This window comes from Haliotis rufescens, unplaced genomic scaffold, assembly GCF_023055435.1.
Source record: "Haliotis rufescens isolate VD_foot unplaced genomic scaffold, xgHalRufe1.0.p SCAF_16, whole genome shotgun sequence".
Lineage (NCBI taxonomy): Eukaryota > Metazoa > Mollusca > Gastropoda > Lepetellida > Haliotidae > Haliotis > Haliotis rufescens.
Window position 1 is genome coordinate 32,022,191 of NW_025963846.1, and position 22,113 is coordinate 32,044,303.

A 22,113-nucleotide genomic window follows, 5' to 3' on the forward strand; every position below is an offset into this window, starting at 1 on the left:
TCATGTAACGAACCGTGAAGGGTCATGAAGCACAGGTTGGAGGTCATGAGGCACAGGTTGGAGGTCATGAGGCACAGGTTGGAGGTCATGAGGCACAGGTTGGAGGTCATGAGGAACAGGTTGGAGGTCATGAGGAACAGGTTGGAGGTCATAGGGAACAGGTTGAAGGTCATAAGGTATAGGTGGGAGGTCATCAGGAACAAGTTGAAGGTCATAAGGAACAGGTATGAGGTCATAAGGTATAGTTGGGAGGTCATCAGGAACAGGTTGGAGGTCATAGGGAACAGGTTGGAGGTCATAAGGTATAGATGGGAGGTCATAGGGAACAGGTTTGAGGTCATAAGGTATAGGTGGGAGGTCATAGGGAACAGGTTTGAGGTCATAAGGTATAGGTGGGAGGTCATCAGGAACAGGTTGGAGGTCATAGGGAACAGGTTGGAGGTCATAAGGTATAGGTGGGAGGTCATAGGGAACAGGTTTGAGGTCATAAGGTATAGGTGGGAGGTCATAGGGAACAGGTTGGAGGTCATGAGGCACAGGTTGGAGGTCATGAGGAACAGGTTGGAGGTCTCTCTCTCTCTCTCTCTTGGACCTTGGATTTGCAGTGTTTCAGTGATTGCATTCAACCTTGTTTTATATATTGTGTACGAAAATGTATCAGTGTTGTAAATTTGCCAAATTTGCGTAATACTCGTTAAATTGGAAAATACAACTAGAACAGTATTCGCTGAGTTTGTCCAAATCCTGAAATAGGTACACGACATCCGGTTTTAAAAGGTTATTGGTAGCGGTGGAGAGGCAACTGATGCGCAATACACTCCGACCACGAAAACTAATGGACAATCGTGAAGGTTACGAGAGATGTAATATGACTGATGTGTTCAAGATGAAAGTCTAACCCTATTTAATAGTTCCGATTGGTACTTTTCTCTTACTATTCTTATTATTATTGAACAGCATTCATTCATTACTTTATGACAATATCAGATACAGTTTATACAAGCGTTGTCGTATCAGCTGCCCCTTAAAAAACCCTGAACTGTACGTTCCATCATCGACAACACAACTGTTCCCCATCTTCTCCAGTTGTCCTGGCGTAAGTAGAGCAGGATCTACAACAGACTCAGGCGGTCTATTTCAAGACAGCATTTGAAGGTTAAGTTGACACCAAAAGAACTGAACCGAAGGTCAGGCTGTAACCTTGACCTCTACTGGCATACCACGCACTGATCCTGAATAGCTGATGGTTTTTTTGTCCTTGGACATTAAAGGATCGCCAGCTAAGTAAACTTATTTCATTGTGAGGAAAAAACGTAATTTTCCTCAGCAAACATTCCGGCCCACCGACGCAAATATCTCCACGTAACACAGGTCATTGAATCCTGCTTGACAAAACTAGGGTGTCCGGGTATTGGCCTGGAGCTGGTAGATGTGCCTGACGCCCGTGCTGGAGCTGTCTGTATGCAGAGGGAGGGGGTGCCGAGTGACTCAGACGAGGTACTATCACTCGGGAATAGATATTGTGTGAAGTATAAAGGTAGTTTCCTTTGCCACCAGTTGTTGTTGTTGGTAGACAGGCCTTTGGTGGCTTCCCACATGATGTTGTGGTCTTGGTTCTTCAGGATATGTTCGGAAATAGCGGATTTCATGTCGAGTTTGTTGACCGAGGTCTGCTGTTCTTTGAGTCTGGTGTTGAGGGGCCTGAACATTTCCCCAATGTACTGGTGGCCGCAGTATACATCCTCGGGGGTTGGGACTTACACAGCTTGTGCCTCTGTCATTGGCTTGTAGATGGGTCTTGATGGACTTGCCGCTAGAAAAGGGGACATCTATGTTGCCTTTGTTCTTGATGAGGCGGGCAATCTGACAGGGCCTTGGTAGGGTATGGTGATTCTGATGGTTCTTGAGCGAGGGTCTTGCGGGTGGTTTTGGAGACTAGAGGTGGGAAGGGTAACTGTTGAGGGACGTGAAGGTTGTCTTGAGGTGGTCCAGTCTACTTTTGAGGGCATCAGGGTGGCAAATGAATTTAGCACGTCGGGTGTGGTCATTTAGGGGGTTTAGTAGCGTTGCTAATGTCATTTGATTGTTGCAGTTTAGTGTGGATTGGAGTGTTGTTCTGTGTTGTTGGTAATGTGTATTACGTATTATTACGTATGTATAGTATAACGTGTTCAGGAGTTGCAGTGGGGACAGTTACCGGTTTGGTGTTTTTTAATTTGATGTAGGTGGGAGTTTAACTTAGTGTGGCCTGTTCATAGTTTGGTTATTACTCTGTCAATTCTTTTGGTGTTATGATTGATTTTTGTTTTGTTTTTTGAGTGGCTTCGCCTTACTGTTTCGGTTTGCCGTTGCCGTCTAGCACTTGACCGTGGAGCTGTGAGTTGTTTAAATACAAGTGCCATCAGATATTCAGGATGAACAAGTGGCGATAGCGTGAGTAAATGATGCTCCACACGTGTGTCTACGTGCCCTTGTCATGTGACAGACACACACTCACATTCACGGGTACTCTTGTCCGACATTGACATAAAAAACGATGGGACGTGTGTACTTGAGTTGCCAGTCCTGGGTCCATCTCCCCCCAAACACACTGACATGGGGCCGATGTTGGATGAATGCTGGCATGTCACAGTTGGCATGCTGATATAGGGCAAACATGGTATATGAACTGTCATCTTAAAATATATATGACCCGTGAAGATCCGGGGTAGAATAGGTCTTCAGCAAGCCATACTTTTCGTAAAAGACGACTATGCTTGTCGTAAAAGGCGACTAACGGGATCGGGTGATCAGACTCGATGACTTGGTTGATGCATGTCATAGTATCCCAATTGCGTGGATCGATGATCATGATGTCAATCAGTGGATTGTCTGGTGCAGACTCGATTATATAGCTGGAATATAACAATAAATCGGCGTTAAACAATAAACAAACTAAAATATATATACTCTGCAAAAGAAGTAACACAAAAGTGAAATTAGGTGCATATTGTATATATCATATAAATAAATACTAATCAGATAGCAATCGATTGTTCAAAATTGGCACACATCATTGTCATTGACCCAGGTTCCATCCAGCACACACGGAACAGTAGATTTCCCAGATGAAGGTCATCTGTTCTCAATGTCTTGTATGGCCACCATTAGAGTACAAAACTGAATGGCATCGTCGTCCCGCTGAAGTAAGTCAGACCCCGAATTGTGGCCTGGGGAATGCCTGCAGTGCTTGTGCCAACTGTTAGAGGTTCTGTGGTTGTTGCTGACGTGCTCGCAGTCGTTGATCCAGCGCGTCCCATAAATGTTCGATTGCGTTTAAGTCTGGAGACGTGGAGGGCCATGGCAGGACCTGGATGTTGTGATTCCTGAAACAGGCTGTTGTCAGTCTTGCCGTGTGAGGTCGGGCGTTGTCTTGTTGGAAAATGACGTTCGCTTGTCGCATAATGGAAAGAATGTGTGGCCGAAGAATCTCATCCGTGTAACATTGTGCCGTTAAATTCTTCAGAATTTTCACCAAGTCTGTTCTACCAGTGTAGGAGATGGCCGCCCATATCATCACACTACCGCCACCAAATCTGTCCACTTTCTTTATGCTGTCCCGTGCATAACGTTTCCCGCGACGCCTGTAAACACGACATCTACCATCCGCACGGCAAACGTAAAGCGTGACTCGTCACTTAACGAAACTTGTCTCCATCGCAGTTGTGGCCATATTCTACCTTGACACCATCGACGTCCTAGCCGACGATGCAGGTCAGTCAAAATGACACCTCGAACTGGTCGTCTAGCGCTAATACCTTCAGCGCGCAAACGGTTCCTCACTGTCTTGGCTGATATCCGTCGCAGTTGTGATATTGCCGTAGCTGTAGAGGTGGCCGTGGTGCTTCTTTCACGTAAGTGACGTAACCGTACGAAGCTGTCCTGTCCTGTGTCTAGTAGTGATACGTGGTCGACCGGATCTTGGACAGTCCCGTGATGTCCCGTGTGTCTGATAATGGTTCCACAGTCTTGTAATGGTGCTTGGTACTACGTGGACAAACCAGGCTACAGCTGATGATGATTCTCCTGTTTGCAGTCGGCCGATGGCGTTGTTTCGTTTGGTTTCCGTCAGTCGTGGCATGTGTTCGCTGTTCACCTGTTGTAAGATTGTGATGGCTTGCAAATAAGACCCAAAGTTTATATAACCCTACAAGTCACGTCGCACGTGCATGTCATGTTGGTGTGTTTCGACGCCAGCCACTTACGTGGTTGTATTTTTGCGATATTTCCATCTTTTCACCAAATGTCTGCAGTACCTCATTCTTACAACATAAAACAATCCAAATCCATGCAGAAATGACCGATATATTTTTGGTATTAAACTTTGTATGGATGTCGGCAACACTCTGTCAAATATTTTCGATTTTACTGCTATGGCGTTTCTTTTTTTGCAGAAAGAGGTACCGGTATTGTTAAACTTAGGATCAATGACAACTTAACAGATTCAATTTCATTTATACAAGTAATCACAGATCGGCATCGTTAGGATTGTGTGTCTGCCGACCAGAGACACAGTTGTGTGAGAGAGCATGCCGTTTGACCTAGAAATCTGCTCAACATGCAATTGTTTAACGTGGATTGAAATATGTGATTGGCACAAGGTAGGCGATAATTTCATGATTTAGTAACATTTTCTGACAATGTTACTGTAGACCTGTCAGCTGTTCTGTCTTTCACCCTCGGGTATTGAAATATGCACATATAGAAAGTATTGCCATCAACTTCTTTTCACACAAAATATGTGTCTGAAATAACCCTAAGTTTATTGTTTTTTAAATGTTTATTGATATGAGAGTGTTCAACAATATTTATGATTATTTAAATCGCCTGGAACTGAATCATTATCGGATATCAAGAGACGCTACAGTAGGGGCATTTCGAAAAGATCAAACGAAAAGAGTACATTTATAAAAATATGTTTTGGGGATCTGAATAAATAAAGACAAGCAGACGCAGAAGATGATAGCTACCCTCTAAGGAAGAATATTAAAAACAAAACTGAACGGTTTAGTGCATTAAGCGTTAAACTGATATGTACTACTCAAAGTCTGCTAAGGATCACCACGTTTAAAGGTAATACGTCAAATTGGGTGCATTTGTTGAAAGCTGGCATGTCACAGTTGGCATGCTGATATTGGGCAAACATGGTATATGAACTGTCATCTTAAAATATATATGACCCGTGAAGATCCGGGGTAGAATAGGTCTTCAGCAAGCCATACTTTCCGTAAAAGGCGACTATGCTTGTCGTAAAAGGCGACTAACGGGATCGATTGGTCAGGCTCGCTGACTTGGTTGATGCATGTCATCAATCCCAATTGCGTGGATCGATGATCATGATGTCAATCAGTGGATTGTCTGGTGTAGACTTGATTATATAGCTGGAATATAGCTGTGTTCGGCGTTAAACAATAAGCAAACTAAAATATATATACTCTGCAAAAGAAGTAACGCAAAAGTGAAATTAGGTGCATATTTTATATATCATATAAATAAATACTAATCAGATAGCAATCGATTGTTCAAAATTGGTACACATCATTGTCATTGACCCAGGTTCCATTATTGATATGAGAGTGTTCAACAATATTTATGATTATTTAAATCGCCTGGAACTGAATCATTATCGGATATCAAGAAACGCTACAGTAGGGGCATTTCGAAAAGATCAAACGATTGCATTTGTTGAAATAGACAATTGTGGGTGAAGACACGTTTAATGAAGTGAAGTCAGATGTCATGTGCCAACAAACAACATGTAGCCATACTCAGCCAGATCAGCCGTCAAAATGAAAGCATCTGACAAAAACTGAAACGTCAAAAAATCACGGAAAACATTCATTGTCTAAAAAAGAAAAAACTCTCAGCAGTGCGTGTGTAATCCACATGATGCGTTCACAGCCTGGCACCTACGTTTCATGATAAACGATACTTAACATGTACTTGTGACTTGATAATACATGTATAAATGTTTGTACCAAATACAGTGAAGATGGAACAACATCAACTAAAAATACAAACATAACAAATTTTAAATAGTTGTAACTCGAAAGTTGTATTTATGGAGTTAGAACAACCTGGTTGTCAGGTCACGAAGTGTCTGGATGGTTGCCAAGGGAAGTTGGTTCCACTCTTCAGATAAGACGTTGCTGACAGGGCGTGATGAGAGGGAGATCTGCAGCTCGTTCCACAAGTGTTCGACAGGATGGAGGTCTGATGACGGGGCTGGTCACTCCATGCGGACAGTCATCTCCTGCTCTAAGAAGGCATCAGCAACTCTGGTAGGATGAGGTCGTGCGTTATCGTCCATGATGAGGAAGTTCGGTCCGATTACACCAGCATACGGGCTTACCTGTCATCCCTGTAGTCGTCGTGCCCAGCTGTAGGACATGGAGACAAGTTCTTCAACTCCTCTTATCCAACCCAAAATCATGATTCAGTCCCCTCTATAGCGGCTACATCGGAATCCTGAAATTGTTCTCCTTGTCTACGCAGCACTCGGGCACGGCGATCTGAGAAATCTTGACAGTATCTTGATTCATCAGTTAAAAATCCTGGTCTGTCCACTTAACTTGATCTTTAGCCGAATCCAAACGTGCCTTTGTTGTAATGTTGGTCAGTGGGATGCGAATACATACCCTCCGTGACCGGAGACCAGCCTCACGGAAACAATTACGCACTGTCTGAGTAGACATTTTTACGCCACTGACGTTCTGCAGGTCATTTCTGAGTGTGGTGTCAGTCACGAAGTGCTGGCGTCTTTCTGCAGTCAGGGAATCCTGTCTTCCCGCTGTGTGGTGGAACGCTGTCGACTACCTGTATGTCGCTGGGTAGCTGATCCAAACGTCTGCTATCGATTCCATGCCCTGTTCGTCACACATTGGATGACACCTACGACGTTTGCAACGTGACGTTGTGTTGACACATTTTCAAACATGCCTATCCATTTGACTAATTCTTCACTCGTCTAACGACGTCTTTGACGTTGGGGGGCATAAGAACATTCAGTTGTTACAATTCATAGTATTAAATGTTGTTGTGCTCTTTGAGAATGATGTGCAACGATTCTGTCACGATACTGCCAAAGACAGGTTGTCAAGCACCTCGTGCACATCGCGCCTGTGACTGCATTTCTCTGCCCGTTCATCATGAAATTGAGGTCCTACAGGAGTTACCCAATCGTTGTGTACCGGGATACTTCAAACTTCATTTGTTGGGTGATTTTTAGCATCATCAAAACTTGATCTTTAATAGGTTTTACTTTGAAAGTAATACCTCACAATAGGTTTTAATGCCTATAGAAAGAACTCTCTTACTTAATAGATATCCCAATGAATGGGTTTATAAAATTGGTATAAACATACCACTGTGGTGTGAGGTTATTGGTATAAACATACCACTGTGGTGTGAGGTTATTGGTATTTACATATCTCTATGGTGTGCAGTTATTGGTATTTACATACCTCAGTGGTGTGAGGTTATTGGTATTTACATATCTCTGTGGTGTGCAGTTATTGGTATTTACATACCACTGTGGTGCAGTTATTGGTATTTACATACCACTGTGGTGCAGTTATTGGTATTTACATACCACTGTGGTGTACAGTTATTGGTATTGACATACCACTGTGGTGCAGTTATTGGTATTTGCATACCACTGTGGTGCAGTTATTGGTATTTACATACCTCTGTGGTGTACAGTTATTGGTATTTACATACCACTGTGGTGTACAGTTATTGGTATTTACATACCACTGTGGTGTACAGTTATTGGTATTAACCCATTCTTTTGTGTCCAAACAACATGTTCCATCCTGCCGGAACAACTCCACCCCCAAGATGGTCACGTCAACTGTCATCCCTCTAGTCGTTCATCAGCTATCCGCTGTACATCAGGTCGTTCAAGTCCAGCAACGACTATCTGCCGATTGTAAGTAGATCTAAAAAACTATTGTTCCGTTTGGAGTTTTAAGCAGAAAATAATCTGAAAACTGAAAACGTTGTTATATACCACTTTATAACTACTGGGTTAATTCGGTAGGTTTGTAAATCAGGGTTAAGCTTTATAGTTAAGTATCTGCACCGATGGCCGACATTACACAGTGATGCTTACGGATTCCGTTAACATACGGCCGCTGCTGTGACCTTGAGCCCTCGCAGCTAAAACACGCAGACAGTTTATGTGGAAAGGCAAACAAATGAGAAAGTTAGAAGCAAATTGAATTAAGATGTAATCAATCAGAGCCTATTACCGGATTACTTGGCTCATCTGATTCCAGACAAGATCAACCAGTTCCTGGCAGACTCCTGACCAATCATCTTACAAGAAGCATAGCTTTCTAGAAAATGGCTCGATTAATCGTTGATCAATCTCAAGAGTCTTGTTGTTCGTCAAGCTGACCGACATTTGGAAGACAGTCACAGATATGCCAAGTCAGCGAAATCAATAACTCTACCCTTGGCCCCATGACCTTGGGAACTAGATAATGATTTACAAATGTTGTGACGGCCGATTTCCCTCTTGAAGGAAACTCAGACGCATTTTCAGTTGATTATATCAGTCGTTGTGGAGCTGTAGGGGACTTAAAGGAGGACAGTCTACGAGGTCTGGCGCGGCGCCAGATAACTTCGCTTCCATACAACGTTGAATTCAATGTTTCTGCTAATGTCTGCTTTACTCGGACACTCGATGCGGTCTATCATGACTGAAGTCATGGAGTTTGCCCGAAGTAACATAACGGCCGTAATTGCTTCTGCAGTGTACCCGGACTGAAGGGGAGAGGAAACTTTAACCATGTCTGACTTTCATCTCAGCAACGACGCGATACTTCGACAGCAACAGGAAATATTCAGACTGTATTTGCAATGAAGCACAAGAAGATAGATACTTAGGGCGACACCATCGTTCAGTGACAAGATGTTAGTTACTGAGGGTAATACCATCGGCGAGTTACAAGATGTTAGTTACTGAGGGTAATACCATCGTTCAGTTACAAGATGTTAGTTACTGAGGGTAATACCATCGGCGAGTTACAAGATGTTAGTTACTGAGGGTAATACCATCGTTCAGTGACAAGATGTTAGTTACTGAGGGTAATACCATCGGCCAGTTACAAGATGTTAGTTACCGAGGGTAATACCATCGTTCAGTGACAAGATGTTAGTTACTGAGGGTAATACCATCGGCGAGTTACAAGATGTTAGTTACTGAGGGTAATACCATCGGCCAGTTACAAGATGTTAGTTACTGAGGGTAATACCATCGTTCAGTGACAAGATGTTAGTTACTGAGGGTAATACCATCGGCGAGTTACAAGATGTTAGTTACTGAGGGTAATACCATCGGCCAGTTACAAGATGTTAGTTACTGAGGGTAATACCATCGGCCAGTTACAAGATGTTAGTTACCGAGGGTAATACCATCGTTCAGTGACAAGATGTTAGTTACTGAGGGTAATACCATCGGCGAGTTACAAGATGTTAGTTACTGAGGGTAATACCATCGGCCAGTTACAAGATGTTAGTTACTGAGGGTAATACCATCGTTCAGTGACAAGATGTTAGTTACTGAGGGTAATACCATCGTTCAGTTACAAGATGTTAGTTACTGAGGGTAATACCATCGTTCAGTGTCAAGATGTTAGTTACTGAGGGTAATACCATCGTTCGGTTACAAGATGTTAGTTACTGAGGGTAATACCATCGTTCAGTGACAAGATGTTAGTTACTGAGGGTAATACCATCGTTCAGTTACAAGATGTTAGTTACTGAGGGTAATACCATCGTTCAGTGTCAAGATGTTAGTTACTGAGGGTAATACCATCGTTCGGTTACAAGATGTTAGTTACTGAGGGTAATACCATCGTTCAGCGACAAGATGTTAGTTACTGAGGGTAATACCATCGTTCAGTTACAAGATGTTAGTTACTGAGGGTAATACCATCGGCGAGTTACAAGATGTTAGTTACTGAGGGTAATACCATCGTTCAGTTACAAGATGTTAGTTACTGAGGGTAATACCATCGTTCAGTTACAAGATGTTAGTTACTGAGGGTAATACCATCGGCGAGTTGCAAGATGTTAGTTACTGAGGGTAATACCATCGTTCAGTGACAAGATGTTAGTTACTGAGGATAATACCATCGGCCAGTTACAAGATGTTAGTTACTGAGGGTAATACCATCGTTCAGTTACAAGATGTTAGTTACTGAGGGTAATACCATCGGCGAGTTACAAGATGTTAGTTACTGAGGGTAATACCATCGTTCAGTTACAAGATGTTAGTTACTGAGGGTAATACCATCGGCGAGTTACAAGATGTTAGTTACTGAGGGTAATACCATCGTTCAGTGACAAGATGTTAGTTACTGAGGGTAATACCATCGGCCAGTTACAAGATGTTAGTTACCGAGGGTAATACCATCGTTCAGTGACAAGATGTTAGTTACTGAGGGTAATACCATCGGCGAGTTACAAGATGTTAGTTACTGAGGGTAATACCATCGGCCAGTTACAAGATGTTAGTTACTGAGGGTAATACCATCGTTCAGTGACAAGATGTTAGTTACTGAGGGTAATACCATCGGCGAGTTACAAGATGTTAGTTACTGAGGGTAATACCATCGGCCAGTTACAAGATGTTAGTTACTGAGGGTAATACCATCGGCCAGTTACAAGATGTTAGTTACCGAGGGTAATACCATCGTTCAGTGACAAGATGTTAGTTACTGAGGGTAATACCATCGGCGAGTTACAAGATGTTAGTTACTGAGGGTAATACCATCGGCCAGTTACAAGATGTTAGTTACTGAGGGTAATACCATCGTTCAGTGACAAGATGTTAGTTACTGAGGGTAATACCATCGTTCAGTTACAAGATGTTAGTTACTGAGGGTAATACCATCGTTCAGTGTCAAGATGTTAGTTACTGAGGGTAATACCATCGTTCGGTTACAAGATGTTAGTTACTGAGGGTAATACCATCGTTCAGTGACAAGATGTTAGTTACTGAGGGTAATACCATCGTTCAGTTACAAGATGTTAGTTACTGAGGGTAATACCATCGTTCAGTGTCAAGATGTTAGTTACTGAGGGTAATACCATCGTTCGGTTACAAGATGTTAGTTACTGAGGGTAATACCATCGTTCAGCGACAAGATGTTAGTTACTGAGGGTAATACCATCGTTCAGTTACAAGATGTTAGTTACTGAGGGTAATACCATCGGCGAGTTACAAGATGTTAGTTACTGAGGGTAATACCATCGTTCAGTTACAAGATGTTAGTTACTGAGGGTAATACCATCGTTCAGTTACAAGATGTTAGTTACTGAGGGTAATACCATCGGCGAGTTGCAAGATGTTAGTTACTGAGGGTAATACCATCGTTCAGTGACAAGATGTTAGTTACTGAGGGTAATACCATCGGCCAGTTACAAGATGTTAGTTATTGAGGGTAATACCATCGTTCAGTGACAAGATGTTAGTTACTGAGGGTAATACCATCGGCGAGTTACAAGATGTTAGTTACTGAGGGTAATACCATCGGCGAGTTGCAAGATGTTAGTTACTGAGGGTAATACCATCGTTCAGTGACAAGATGTTAGTTACTGAGGGTAATACCATCGTTCAGTGACAAGATGTTAGTTACTGAGGGTAATACCATCGTTCAGTTACAAGATGTTAGTTACTGAGGGTAATACCATCGGCCAGTTACAAGATGTTAGTTACTGAGGGTAATACCATCGTTCAGTTACAAGATGTTAGTTACTGAGGGTAATACCATCGGCGAGTTACAAGATGTTAGTTACTGAGGGTAATACCATCGTTCAGTTACAAGATGTTAGTTACCGAGGGTAATACCATCGGCGAGTTACAAGATGTTAGTTACTGAAGGTAATACCATCGTTCAGTTACAAGATGTTAGTTACTGAGGGTAATACCATCGGCCAGTTACAAGATGTTAGTTACTGAGGGTAATACCATCGTTCAGTGACAAGATGTTAGTTACTGAGGGTAATACCATCGTTCAGTTACAAGATGTTAGTTACTGAGGGTAATACCATCGGCGAGTTACAAGATGTTAGTTACTGAAGGTAATACCATCGTTCAGTTACAAGATGTTAGTTACTGAGGGTAATACCATCGGCCAGTTACAAGATGTTAGTTACTGAGGGTAATACCATCGTTCAGCGACAAGATGTTAGTTACTGAGGGTAATACCATCGGCGAGTTACAAGATGTTAGTTACTGAAGGTAATACCATCGTTCAGTTACAAGATGTTAGTTACTGAGGGTAATACCATCGGCCAGTTACAAGATGTTAGTTACTGAGGGTAATACCATCGTTCAGCGACAAGATGTTAGTTACTGAGGGTAATACCATCGTTCAGTTACAAGATGTTAGTTACTGAGGGTAATACCATCGGCGAGTTACAAGATGTTAGTTACTGAGGGTAATACCATCGGCCAGTTACAAGATGTTAGTTACCGAGGGTAATACCATCGTTCAGTGACAAGATGTTAGTTACTGAGGGTAATACCATCGTTCAGTTACAAGATGTTAGTTACTGAGGGTAATACCATCGGCCAGTTACAAGATGTTAGTTACTGAGGGTAATACCATCGTTCAGTGACAAGGTGTTAGTTACTGAGGGTAATACCATCGTTCAGTTACAAGATGTTAGTTACTGAGGGTAATACCATCGGCCAGTTACAAGATGTTAGTTACTGAGGGTAATACCATCGGCCAGTTACAAGATGTTAGTTACCGAGGGTAATACCATCGTTCAGTGACAAGATGTTAGTTACTGAGGGTAATACCATCGGCGAGTTACAAGATGATAGTTACTGAGGGTAATACCATCGGCCAGTTACAAGATGTTAGTTACTGAGGGTAATACCATCGTTTAGTGACAAGATGTTAGTTACTGAGGGTAATACCATCGTTCAGTTACAAGATGTTAGTTACTGAGGGTAATACCATCGTTCAGTGTCAAGATGTTAGTTACTGAGGGTAATACCATCGTTCGGTTACAAGATGTTAGTTACTGAGGGTAATACCATCGTTCAGTGACAAGATGTTAGTTACTGAGGGTAATACCATCGGCGAGTTACAAGATGTTAGTTACTGAGGGTAATACCATCGTTCAGTTACAAGATGTTAGTTACTGAGGGTAATACCATCGGCGAGTTACAAGATGTTAGTTACTGAGGGTAATACCATCGGCGAGTTGCAAGATGTTAGTTACTGAGGGTAATACCATCGTTCAGTGACAAGATGTTAGTTACTGAGGGTAATACCATCGTTCAGTGACAAGATGTTAGTTACTGAGGGTAATACCATCGTTCAGTTACAAGATGTTAGTTACTGAGGGTAATACCATCGGCCAGTTACAAGATGTTAGTTACTGAGGGTAATACCATCGTTCAGTTACAAGATGTTAGTTACTGAGGGTAATACCATCGGCGAGTTACAAGATGTTAGTTACTGAGGGTAATACCATCGTTCAGTTACAAGATGTTAGTTACTGAGGGTAATACCATCGGCGAGTTACAAGATGTTAGTTACTGAGGGTAATACCATCGGCCAGTTACAAGATGTTAGTTACTGAGGGTAATACCATCGTTCAGTGACAAGATGTTAGTTACTGAGGGTAATACCATCGGCGAGTTACAAGATGTTAGTTACTGAGGGTAATACCATCGGCCAGTTACAAGATGTTAGTTACTGAGGGTAATACCATCGGCCAGTTACAAGATGTTAGTTACCGAGGGTAATACCATCGTTCAGTGACAAGATGTTAGTTACTGAGGGTAATACCATCGGCGAGTTACAAGATGTTAGTTACTGAGGGTAATACCATCGGCCAGTTACAAGATGTTAGTTACTGAGGGTAATACCATCGTTCAGTGACAAGATGTTAGTTACTGAGGGTAATACCATCGTTCAGTTACAAGATGTTAGTTACTGAGGGTAATACCATCGTTCAGTGTCAAGATGTTAGTTACTGAGGGTAATACCATCGTTCGGTTACAAGATGTTAGTTACTGAGGGTAATACCATCGTTCAGTGACAAGATGTTAGTTACTGAGGGTAATACCATCGTTCAGTGTCAAGATGTTAGTTACTGAGGGTAATACCATCGTTCAGTGTCAAGATGTTAGTTACTGAGGGTAATACCATCGTTCGGTTACAAGATGTTAGTTACTGAGGGTAATACCATCGTTCAGCGACAAGATGTTAGTTACTGAGGGTAATACCATCGTTCAGTTACAAGATGTTAGTTACTGAAGGTAATACCATCGTTCAGTTACAAGATGTTAGTTACTGAGGGTAATACCATCGTTCAGTTACAAGATGTTAGTTACTGAGGGTAATACCATCGGCGAGTTGCAAGATGTTAGTTACTGAGGGTAATACCATCGTTCAGTGACAAGATGTTAGTTACTGAGGGTAATACCATCGGCCAGTTACAAGATGTTAGTTACTGAGGGTAATACCATCGTTCAGTTACAAGATGTTAGTTACTGAGGGTAATACCATCGGCGAGTTACAAGATGTTAGTTACTGAGGGTAATACCATCGGCGAGTTGCAAGATGTTAGTTACTGAGGGTAATACCATCGTTCAGTGACAAGATGTTAGTTACTGAGGGTAATACCATCGTTCAGTGACAAGATGTTAGTTACTGAGGGTAATACCATCGTTCAGTTACAAGATGTTAGTTACTGAGGGTAATACCATCGGCCAGTTACAAGATGTTAGTTACTGAGGGTAATACCATCGTTCAGTTACAAGATGTTAGTTACTGAGGGTAATACCATCGGCGAGTTACAAGATGTTAGTTACTGAGGGTAATACCATCGTTCAGTTACAAGATGTTAGTTACCGAGGGTAATACCATCGGCGAGTTACAAGATGTTAGTTACTGAAGGTAATACCATCGTTCAGTTACAAGATGTTAGTTACTGAGGGTAATACCATCGGCCAGTTACAAGATGTTAGTTACTGAGGGTAATACCATCGTTCAGTGACAAGATGTTAGTTACTGAGGGTAATACCATCGTTCAGTTACAAGATGTTAGTTACTGAGGGTAATACCATCGGCGAGTTACAAGATGTTAGTTACTGAAGGTAATACCATCGTTCAGTTACAAGATGTTAGTTACTGAGGGTAATACCATCGGCCAGTTACAAGATGTTAGTTACTGAGGGTAATACCATCGTTCAGCGACAAGATGTTAGTTACTGAGGGTAATACCATCGGCGAGTTACAAGATGTTAGTTACTGAAGGTAATACCATCGTTCAGTTACAAGATGTTAGTTACTGAGGGTAATACCATCGGCCAGTTACAAGATGTTAGTTACTGAGGGTAATACCATCGTTCAGCGACAAGATGTTAGTTACTGAGGGTAATACCATCGTTCAGTTACAAGATGTTAGTTACTGAGGGTAATACCATCGGCGAGTTACAAGATGTTAGTTACTGAGGGTAATACCATCGGCCAGTTACAAGATGTTAGTTACCGAGGGTAATACCATCGTTCAGTGACAAGATGTTAGTTACTGAGGGTAATACCATCGTTCAGTTACAAGATGTTAGTTACTGAGGGTAATACCATCGGCCAGTTACAAGATGTTAGTTACTGAGGGTAATACCATCGTTCAGTGACAAGGTGTTAGTTACTGAGGGTAATACCATCGTTCAGTTACAAGATGTTAGTTACTGAGGGTAATACCATCGGCCAGTTACAAGATGTTAGTTACTGAGGGTAATACCATCGGCCAGTTACAAGATGTTAGTTACCGAGGGTAATACCATCGTTCAGTGACAAGATGTTAGTTACTGAGGGTAATACCATCGGCGAGTTACAAGATGATAGTTACTGAGGGTAATACCATCGGCCAGTTACAAGATGTTAGTTACTGAGGGTAATACCATCGTTTAGTGACAAGATGTTAGTTACTGAGGGTAATACCATCGTTCAGTTACAAGATGTTAGTTACTGAGGGTAATACCATCGTTCAGTGTCAAGATGTTAGTTACTGAGGGTAATACCATCGTTCGGTTACAAGATGTTAGTTACTGAGGGTAATACCATCGTTCAGTGACAAGATGTTAGTTACTGAGGGTAATACCATCGTTCAGTTACAAGATGTTAGTTACCGAGGGTAATACCATCGTTCAGTGTCAAGATGTTAGTTACTGAGGGTAATACCATCGTTCGGTTACAAGATGTTAGTTACTGAGGGTAATACCATCGTTCAGCGACAAGATGTTAGTTACTGAGGGTAATACCATCGTTCAGTTACAAGATGTTAGTTACTGAGGGTAATACCATCGGCGAGTTACAAGATGTTAGTTACTGAGGGTAATACCATCGTTCAGTTACAAGATGTTAGTTACTGAGGGTAATACCATCGGCGAGTTACAAGATGTTAGTTACTGAGGGTAATACCATCGGCGAGTTGCAAGATGTTAGTTACTGAGGGTAATACCATCGTTCAGTCACAAGATGTTAGTTACTGAGGGTAATACCATCGTTCAGTGACAAGATGTTAGTTACTGAGGGTAATACCATCGTTCAGTTACAAGATGTTAGTTACTAAGGGTAATACCATCAGCGAGTTACAAGATGTTAGTTACTGAGGGTAATACCATCGGACAGTTACAAGATGTTAGTTACTGAGGGTAATACCATCGTTCAGTGACAAGATGTTAGTTACTGAGGGTAATACCATCGTTCAGTCACAAGATGTTAGTTACTGAGGGTAATACCATCGTTCAGTGACAAGATGTTAGTTACTGAGGGTAATACCATCGTTCAGTTACAAGATGTTAGTTACTAAGGGTAATACCATCAGCGAGTTACAAGATGTTAGTTACTGAGGGTAATACCATCGGACAGTTACAAGATGTTAGTTACTGAGGGTAATACCATCGGCCAGTTACAAGATGTTAGTTACTAAGGGTAATACCATCAGCGAGTTACAAGATGTTAGTTACTGAGGGTAATACCATCGGACAGTTACAAGATGTTAGTTACTGAGGGTAATACCATCGGCCAGTTACAAGATGTTAGTTACTGAGGGTAATACCATCGTTCAGTGACAAGATGTTAGTTACTGAGGGTAATACCATCGTTCAGTTACAAGATGTTAGTTACTGAGGGTAATACCATCGTTCAGTGTCAAGATGTTAGTTACTGAGGGTAATACCATCGTTCAGTTACAAGATGTTAGTTACTGAGGGTAATACCATCGTTCAGTGACAAGATGTTAGTTACCGAGGGTAATACCATCGTTCAGTGACAAGATGTTAGTTACTGAGGGTAATACCATCGTTCAGTTACAAGATGTTAGTTACTGAGGGTAATACCATCGGCGAGTTACAAGATGTTAGTTACTAAGGGTAATACCATCGGCCAGTTACAAGATGGTAGTTACTGAGGGTAATACCATCGTTCATATACAAGATGTTAGATACTTAGAGCGACCCCATTGGCCAGTAACAAGATGGTAGATACTTAGCGTAATACCATCGTCCACGAAAGAGTGAGTGAGTGAGTGAGTTGGGTTTAACGCCGCTTTTAACAGTATTCCAGTTAAATCACGGCGTGTCAGCTTAATGTGGGAGGAAAGCCCGAAGTGATGCAGGTCTCGGACGTTTACCACTACGGTGAAACCCACGAGCACTGGTACGGTGCTGACAAACCTAGAAACATAATCGGGGCGAAGTGGGGTTCGAACCCACAATCATAGGTTTCTGGCGTGCCTAAGGGACGCAACTCTGCACAGCGAATCGCGGCGCCTTAGACGACTGGGCCACCGTGCAAACCCCCTTCCCCAACCCCGCCCCACCCCCACACCACCCCACCCCCCACACACTTAAAAGAGGTAAATGCAATGTCCCGGGGCAAGATGGTAGATAATTGAAAAGGGCGCAATTTATATATGAAAAAAGTGGTAGACAATTGGGATGGTCACGTTTGTCTCGGGAAAACAATGGTAGACAGTTGGGATGGTCACGTTTGTCTTTGGAAAACAATGGTAGACAGTTGGGATGGTCACGTTTGTCTTGGGAAAAAAGTGGTAGACAATTGGGATGGTCACGTTTGTCTCGGGAAAACAATGGTAGACAGTTGGGATGGTCACGTTTGTCTCGGGAAAAAAGTGGTAGACAATTGGGATGGTCACGTTTGTCTCGGGAAAACAATGGTAGACAGTTTGGATGGTCACGTTTGTCTCGGGAAAAAAGTGGTAGACAATTGGGATGGTCACGTTTGTCTCGGGAAAACAATGGCAGACAGTTGGGATGGTCACGTTTGTCTCGGGAAAACAATGGCAGACAGTTGGGATGGTCACGTTTGTCCCGGGAAAACAATGGTAGACAATTGGGATGGCCACGTTTGTCTTGAAAAAAAATGGTAGAAAATTAGAATGATCGCCATTGTGATGGGACAATACTGTTCACATCATCGTTAAACTGACTCACTAGCCATGTGCGGGACTGACATTTCAAGCACTGAGGCACGACGACAACTTGTCTTCAGAATTATTATATTTTGGTTGTTTTGTCATAATAGCACCACATTTGCCGCTGATTCACATTTCAGTCGCAAAGTGACTTCGTACGCAGTTTGGTGGAGCCGTAGTTTAGTGTTGATGTTGGTTAGATTTGTGAATAACAATTATTGAGGTCGACACATGACTTGGGCTTTGGTTAAACTGGTGTATAACGTCTGTGAAGGCTGTGCACTTGGCTTCCAATATATGCACAATTAGGACTCACTGAAACTGTTCAATTTTAAACAAACAACCCCATTGTCACAAACAGGCTATACAGGACCAAAGATGGCAGCAATAGGCTAAGCGTCAACAAGTGGTTCTTGTTTGTGTGGCATTCATTTCAACTCGCATGTCTAAAAAAGGCAGAACACAACTCGGTCGATCAATACTGATGCTCGTATAAGGGTTGCTCAATAACATCTGGGAATAACTGAGGCTGTCATCTCCACACACCTCGATATGGATAAACAGTCGTCACGTGACACGACATTGTGACACACAAGAAAATCGTGTCATGTTGTGGCTTTAGATGGGAATCCTGTCAGATGGGCTGAAGAAAGGAACGGTATGCGTGTGTGTGACTTCAGTACTTGCATATGTACACGCTGATGTGTGAGTGAGTGAGGTGGATTTCCTGTAACATTAAGGCAGTAGAAATCCAAATAACAATATAAAAAATTGAATTCTCCAATTCTGTGGAATGGCATCTTCCATTGAGACAAGGGCGGTAACCGACTATAAAACTCCAGTTCCCATCCTTGCCGAACTAGGCTGGAATGTCCAGGCTCGATCATAGCGCAAAGCAGTGGCTATCACGAGTTGTGTCCCTTCTATGTCCCTCCTATTGACCAATCATATTCCACCTCTCATTCCAACTGTTTTTACTTCCAACAAAATGGCCGCGCCCAGTCAAGACGATCTGATCACCTTTGTAATGAAAGTCTTCATTGCAATAAAACAGGTTTTACCTCTCCAAGGGCATCAAATCACTTGAACATATTGATAAAAGGTGAAAAGTGAAGAAATAAATATCTGTCGACACCCAATTGACGGTACACAATGTCATGCTAATCCTACAAAACGACCAAAATCTGCACGGCAGTCGCCATGTTGTTTAATTATGAACCGCATGTCGATTCGCTACGTGATTTTGATTTGACTATGTTTAGACCCCTTAGTCCAGCCAAAATATAACTTCGAGATTCCAGCCTAGTCCTGCAAGGGAGGAAACTGGACTTTTATAGTGAGTTAGCTCCCTTGCCCCAGGAAGGTGGTGGAATGGGTGAGACCACTATCCTCTGTGATCCTTGCCGCTTATGTTTGTTTGTTTGTTGTTTAACGCCGCACTCAGCAATATTCCAGCTATATGACGGCGGTCTGTAAATAATCGAGTCTGGACCAGACAATCCAGTGATTGACGTCATGAGCATCGATCCAAGCGTGTTAAGCGTCGATTTGCAATATCTAAATCACACATAACATCTATATTATATCTTGATATATCAATATCTGAAGGATATAAATCTGTGAGCGCTATAGTCTGGAAGGTAATTTAAGGTACCAACGTTTACTACAATATCTGAAAAACTATTGGACCTACTCCAGTCAAAGTTGGTATAAGATTATTAAACAGTCATACATAACTGGAAATTACATTTAAAGACAATCGGTGCATGAATAAAATATCTGTCTATTTAGCTATCACTATATTTCATCAACAACCAGACCAGTTCGTCACGGGTGGAACGAGCATTCATTGTAACAGCCATCTGCATAATGCTACCCCTGCGTCACAGGGCCATATGACACAGTTGAACCAATCAACTCAACTCGAAAGGGTGCACGGGAATCACGCACGCACGAATACGGTGAAGGCGTTGGGCGTCTCAACGTGCGTGATTCCCATGCACCCTTTCGAGTCCAGTGTGCCGCGCCCAGGTCACGTGTCTGGCGCGGAGAGTAGTTGGATGGGTGGCCATGTGTTCGACGTGTTCGACTCCTGTTTCTAGGGCTTCAATTCTTCCCCACACAGAACAAATGTAGTACATGTGTGTCTCCTCAGGCAAGCGACTTTGTCCAAATTATGCCTTTACTCACCCAGCGGTGAATGGGTACCCGGTAGGATTAGATGATACTACGACTGTTAATCTTGGATTGGATGGTGTGTTCAGCGTGTTCGACTGAGAGTTTCTAGGGCGTCCATCCTGCCAGAAACTGAAACACATGCTGAAGAAAACGTGCCTCTGTTCACCAGCCGTGAGTGAATACCCGGGTGATATTGTGTCTGTTAACCTTCTGGCGTTGTACACTCCCCAGGGAGCTGAGAATGAAAATCGAGTGCACATTGATCCAGTGACTAAAATCTGTCATGGTCAATTATGAATTGAAATTATGAGAATATGCGCTTCACAAATCCATGATCTATATACTGCATAGCCCTCAGACGACAGTGCGTCAGACATCATAACACACATGCGGTACTTGAGACAAACAACCTCGTTCAACATCGGATGTAATGTTATTATCTGAATATGTTGACACACAACCGCAACACCAGATGTGTACACATCCACATCGATTTCCTAACTTGCCATAGTTGCCGCATGTAGAAGCCCTGAGCCGCGATGAGGGGGTATTTCACAATGTCCATAGTCTAGGCGGAGACGGACGGTCTCACCAATAAAGAGTTAATTCATGTGCATACTATAAATTATTCCCCCATCAAAGTACGCAATGTTTGCACCTCGCCGCCGGTCACTACACGCGGGGTACGGGGAGGAAGCAGGCAGTATTGCGTCAATAAGGCGTGCCAGGATACACTGACGATATACAGTCCCAACCCAGACCTCGCGAATAACATCTTTGATCTGTCAGAACCTACCCTTGTTCGGAGTTCATCAGGGTGCCAAAACATGCGCCACTTTGACCTTTTCTCCCTTTTCTCCCGCATTAGGTCACGTGTCGTGATAAAACTGAAAAAAAGTTCAACGTAGCATAAAACTCGATCCACCAATTGTCACAGTTCGGCACAGTTCAGCACACATTACTATAAAGGGAAAAGAAACATACTTTAGGATGATTACATTTATTAAAGTTACTAACTACTTGGTGACAACTTTCTTGTATTACAATACAAGAAGTCAAGAACATTGAATGGAAGATATATAATAGCCTATATCTCCAAAATGAACAATTTTTTGGGGAAGGCAAACCTTATTTACAATTAAACACGAACTAACCATTCTACATTTATCTTCAAAATAGCACAAGATTTATACTCACAATGGCGTCCCCCCTTTCTAGGTCTCACGACAGTGATATATCTCCTTTGCTTTAAAACTGCTATGGCATGGCTTTATATAATAAAGTCAGAGACAATAATGCATGCTTTCCACATGTCAAAATGGTGTGTTTGGGCAACCCGTTCCAGTATTAAGGATGACATCTAAAGTACGATGAGAAAGCTGTTATCATGAAACTGGCAAATAAAGGAAGAAATATCTG

The 22,113-nt window shown here is 42.4% G+C and overlaps 1 protein-coding gene across 1 annotated transcript; it reads right to left on the reverse strand.

Moving 5' to 3' along the window:
• On the reverse strand, positions 1 to 1,709 carry LOC125380901 (early nodulin-75-like). Its single transcript, XM_048396660.1, has 2 exons — positions 1,597 to 1,709; positions 1 to 592 (listed from the first exon to the last, which is right to left on the reverse strand). Exons 1-2 carry the CDS (start codon positions 1,707 to 1,709, stop codon positions 1 to 3), a joined length of 705 nt encoding a protein of 234 aa, XP_048252617.1.
• Positions 1,710 to 22,113: the final 20,404 nt, after the last annotated feature.

What these genes read in the sequence shown, in the direction of transcription:
- LOC125380901 (XM_048396660.1), bottom strand. Translation starts at nt 1,709, where the DNA reads ATGTTCAGGCCCCTCAACACCAGACTCAAAGAACAGCAGACCTCGGTC. An exon ending in AACCAAGACCACAACATCAT is followed by an intron (nt 593 to 1,596) that starts GTGGGAAGCCAC and finishes TGCAAATCCAAG; the next exon opens with GTCCAAGAGAGAGAGAGAGA.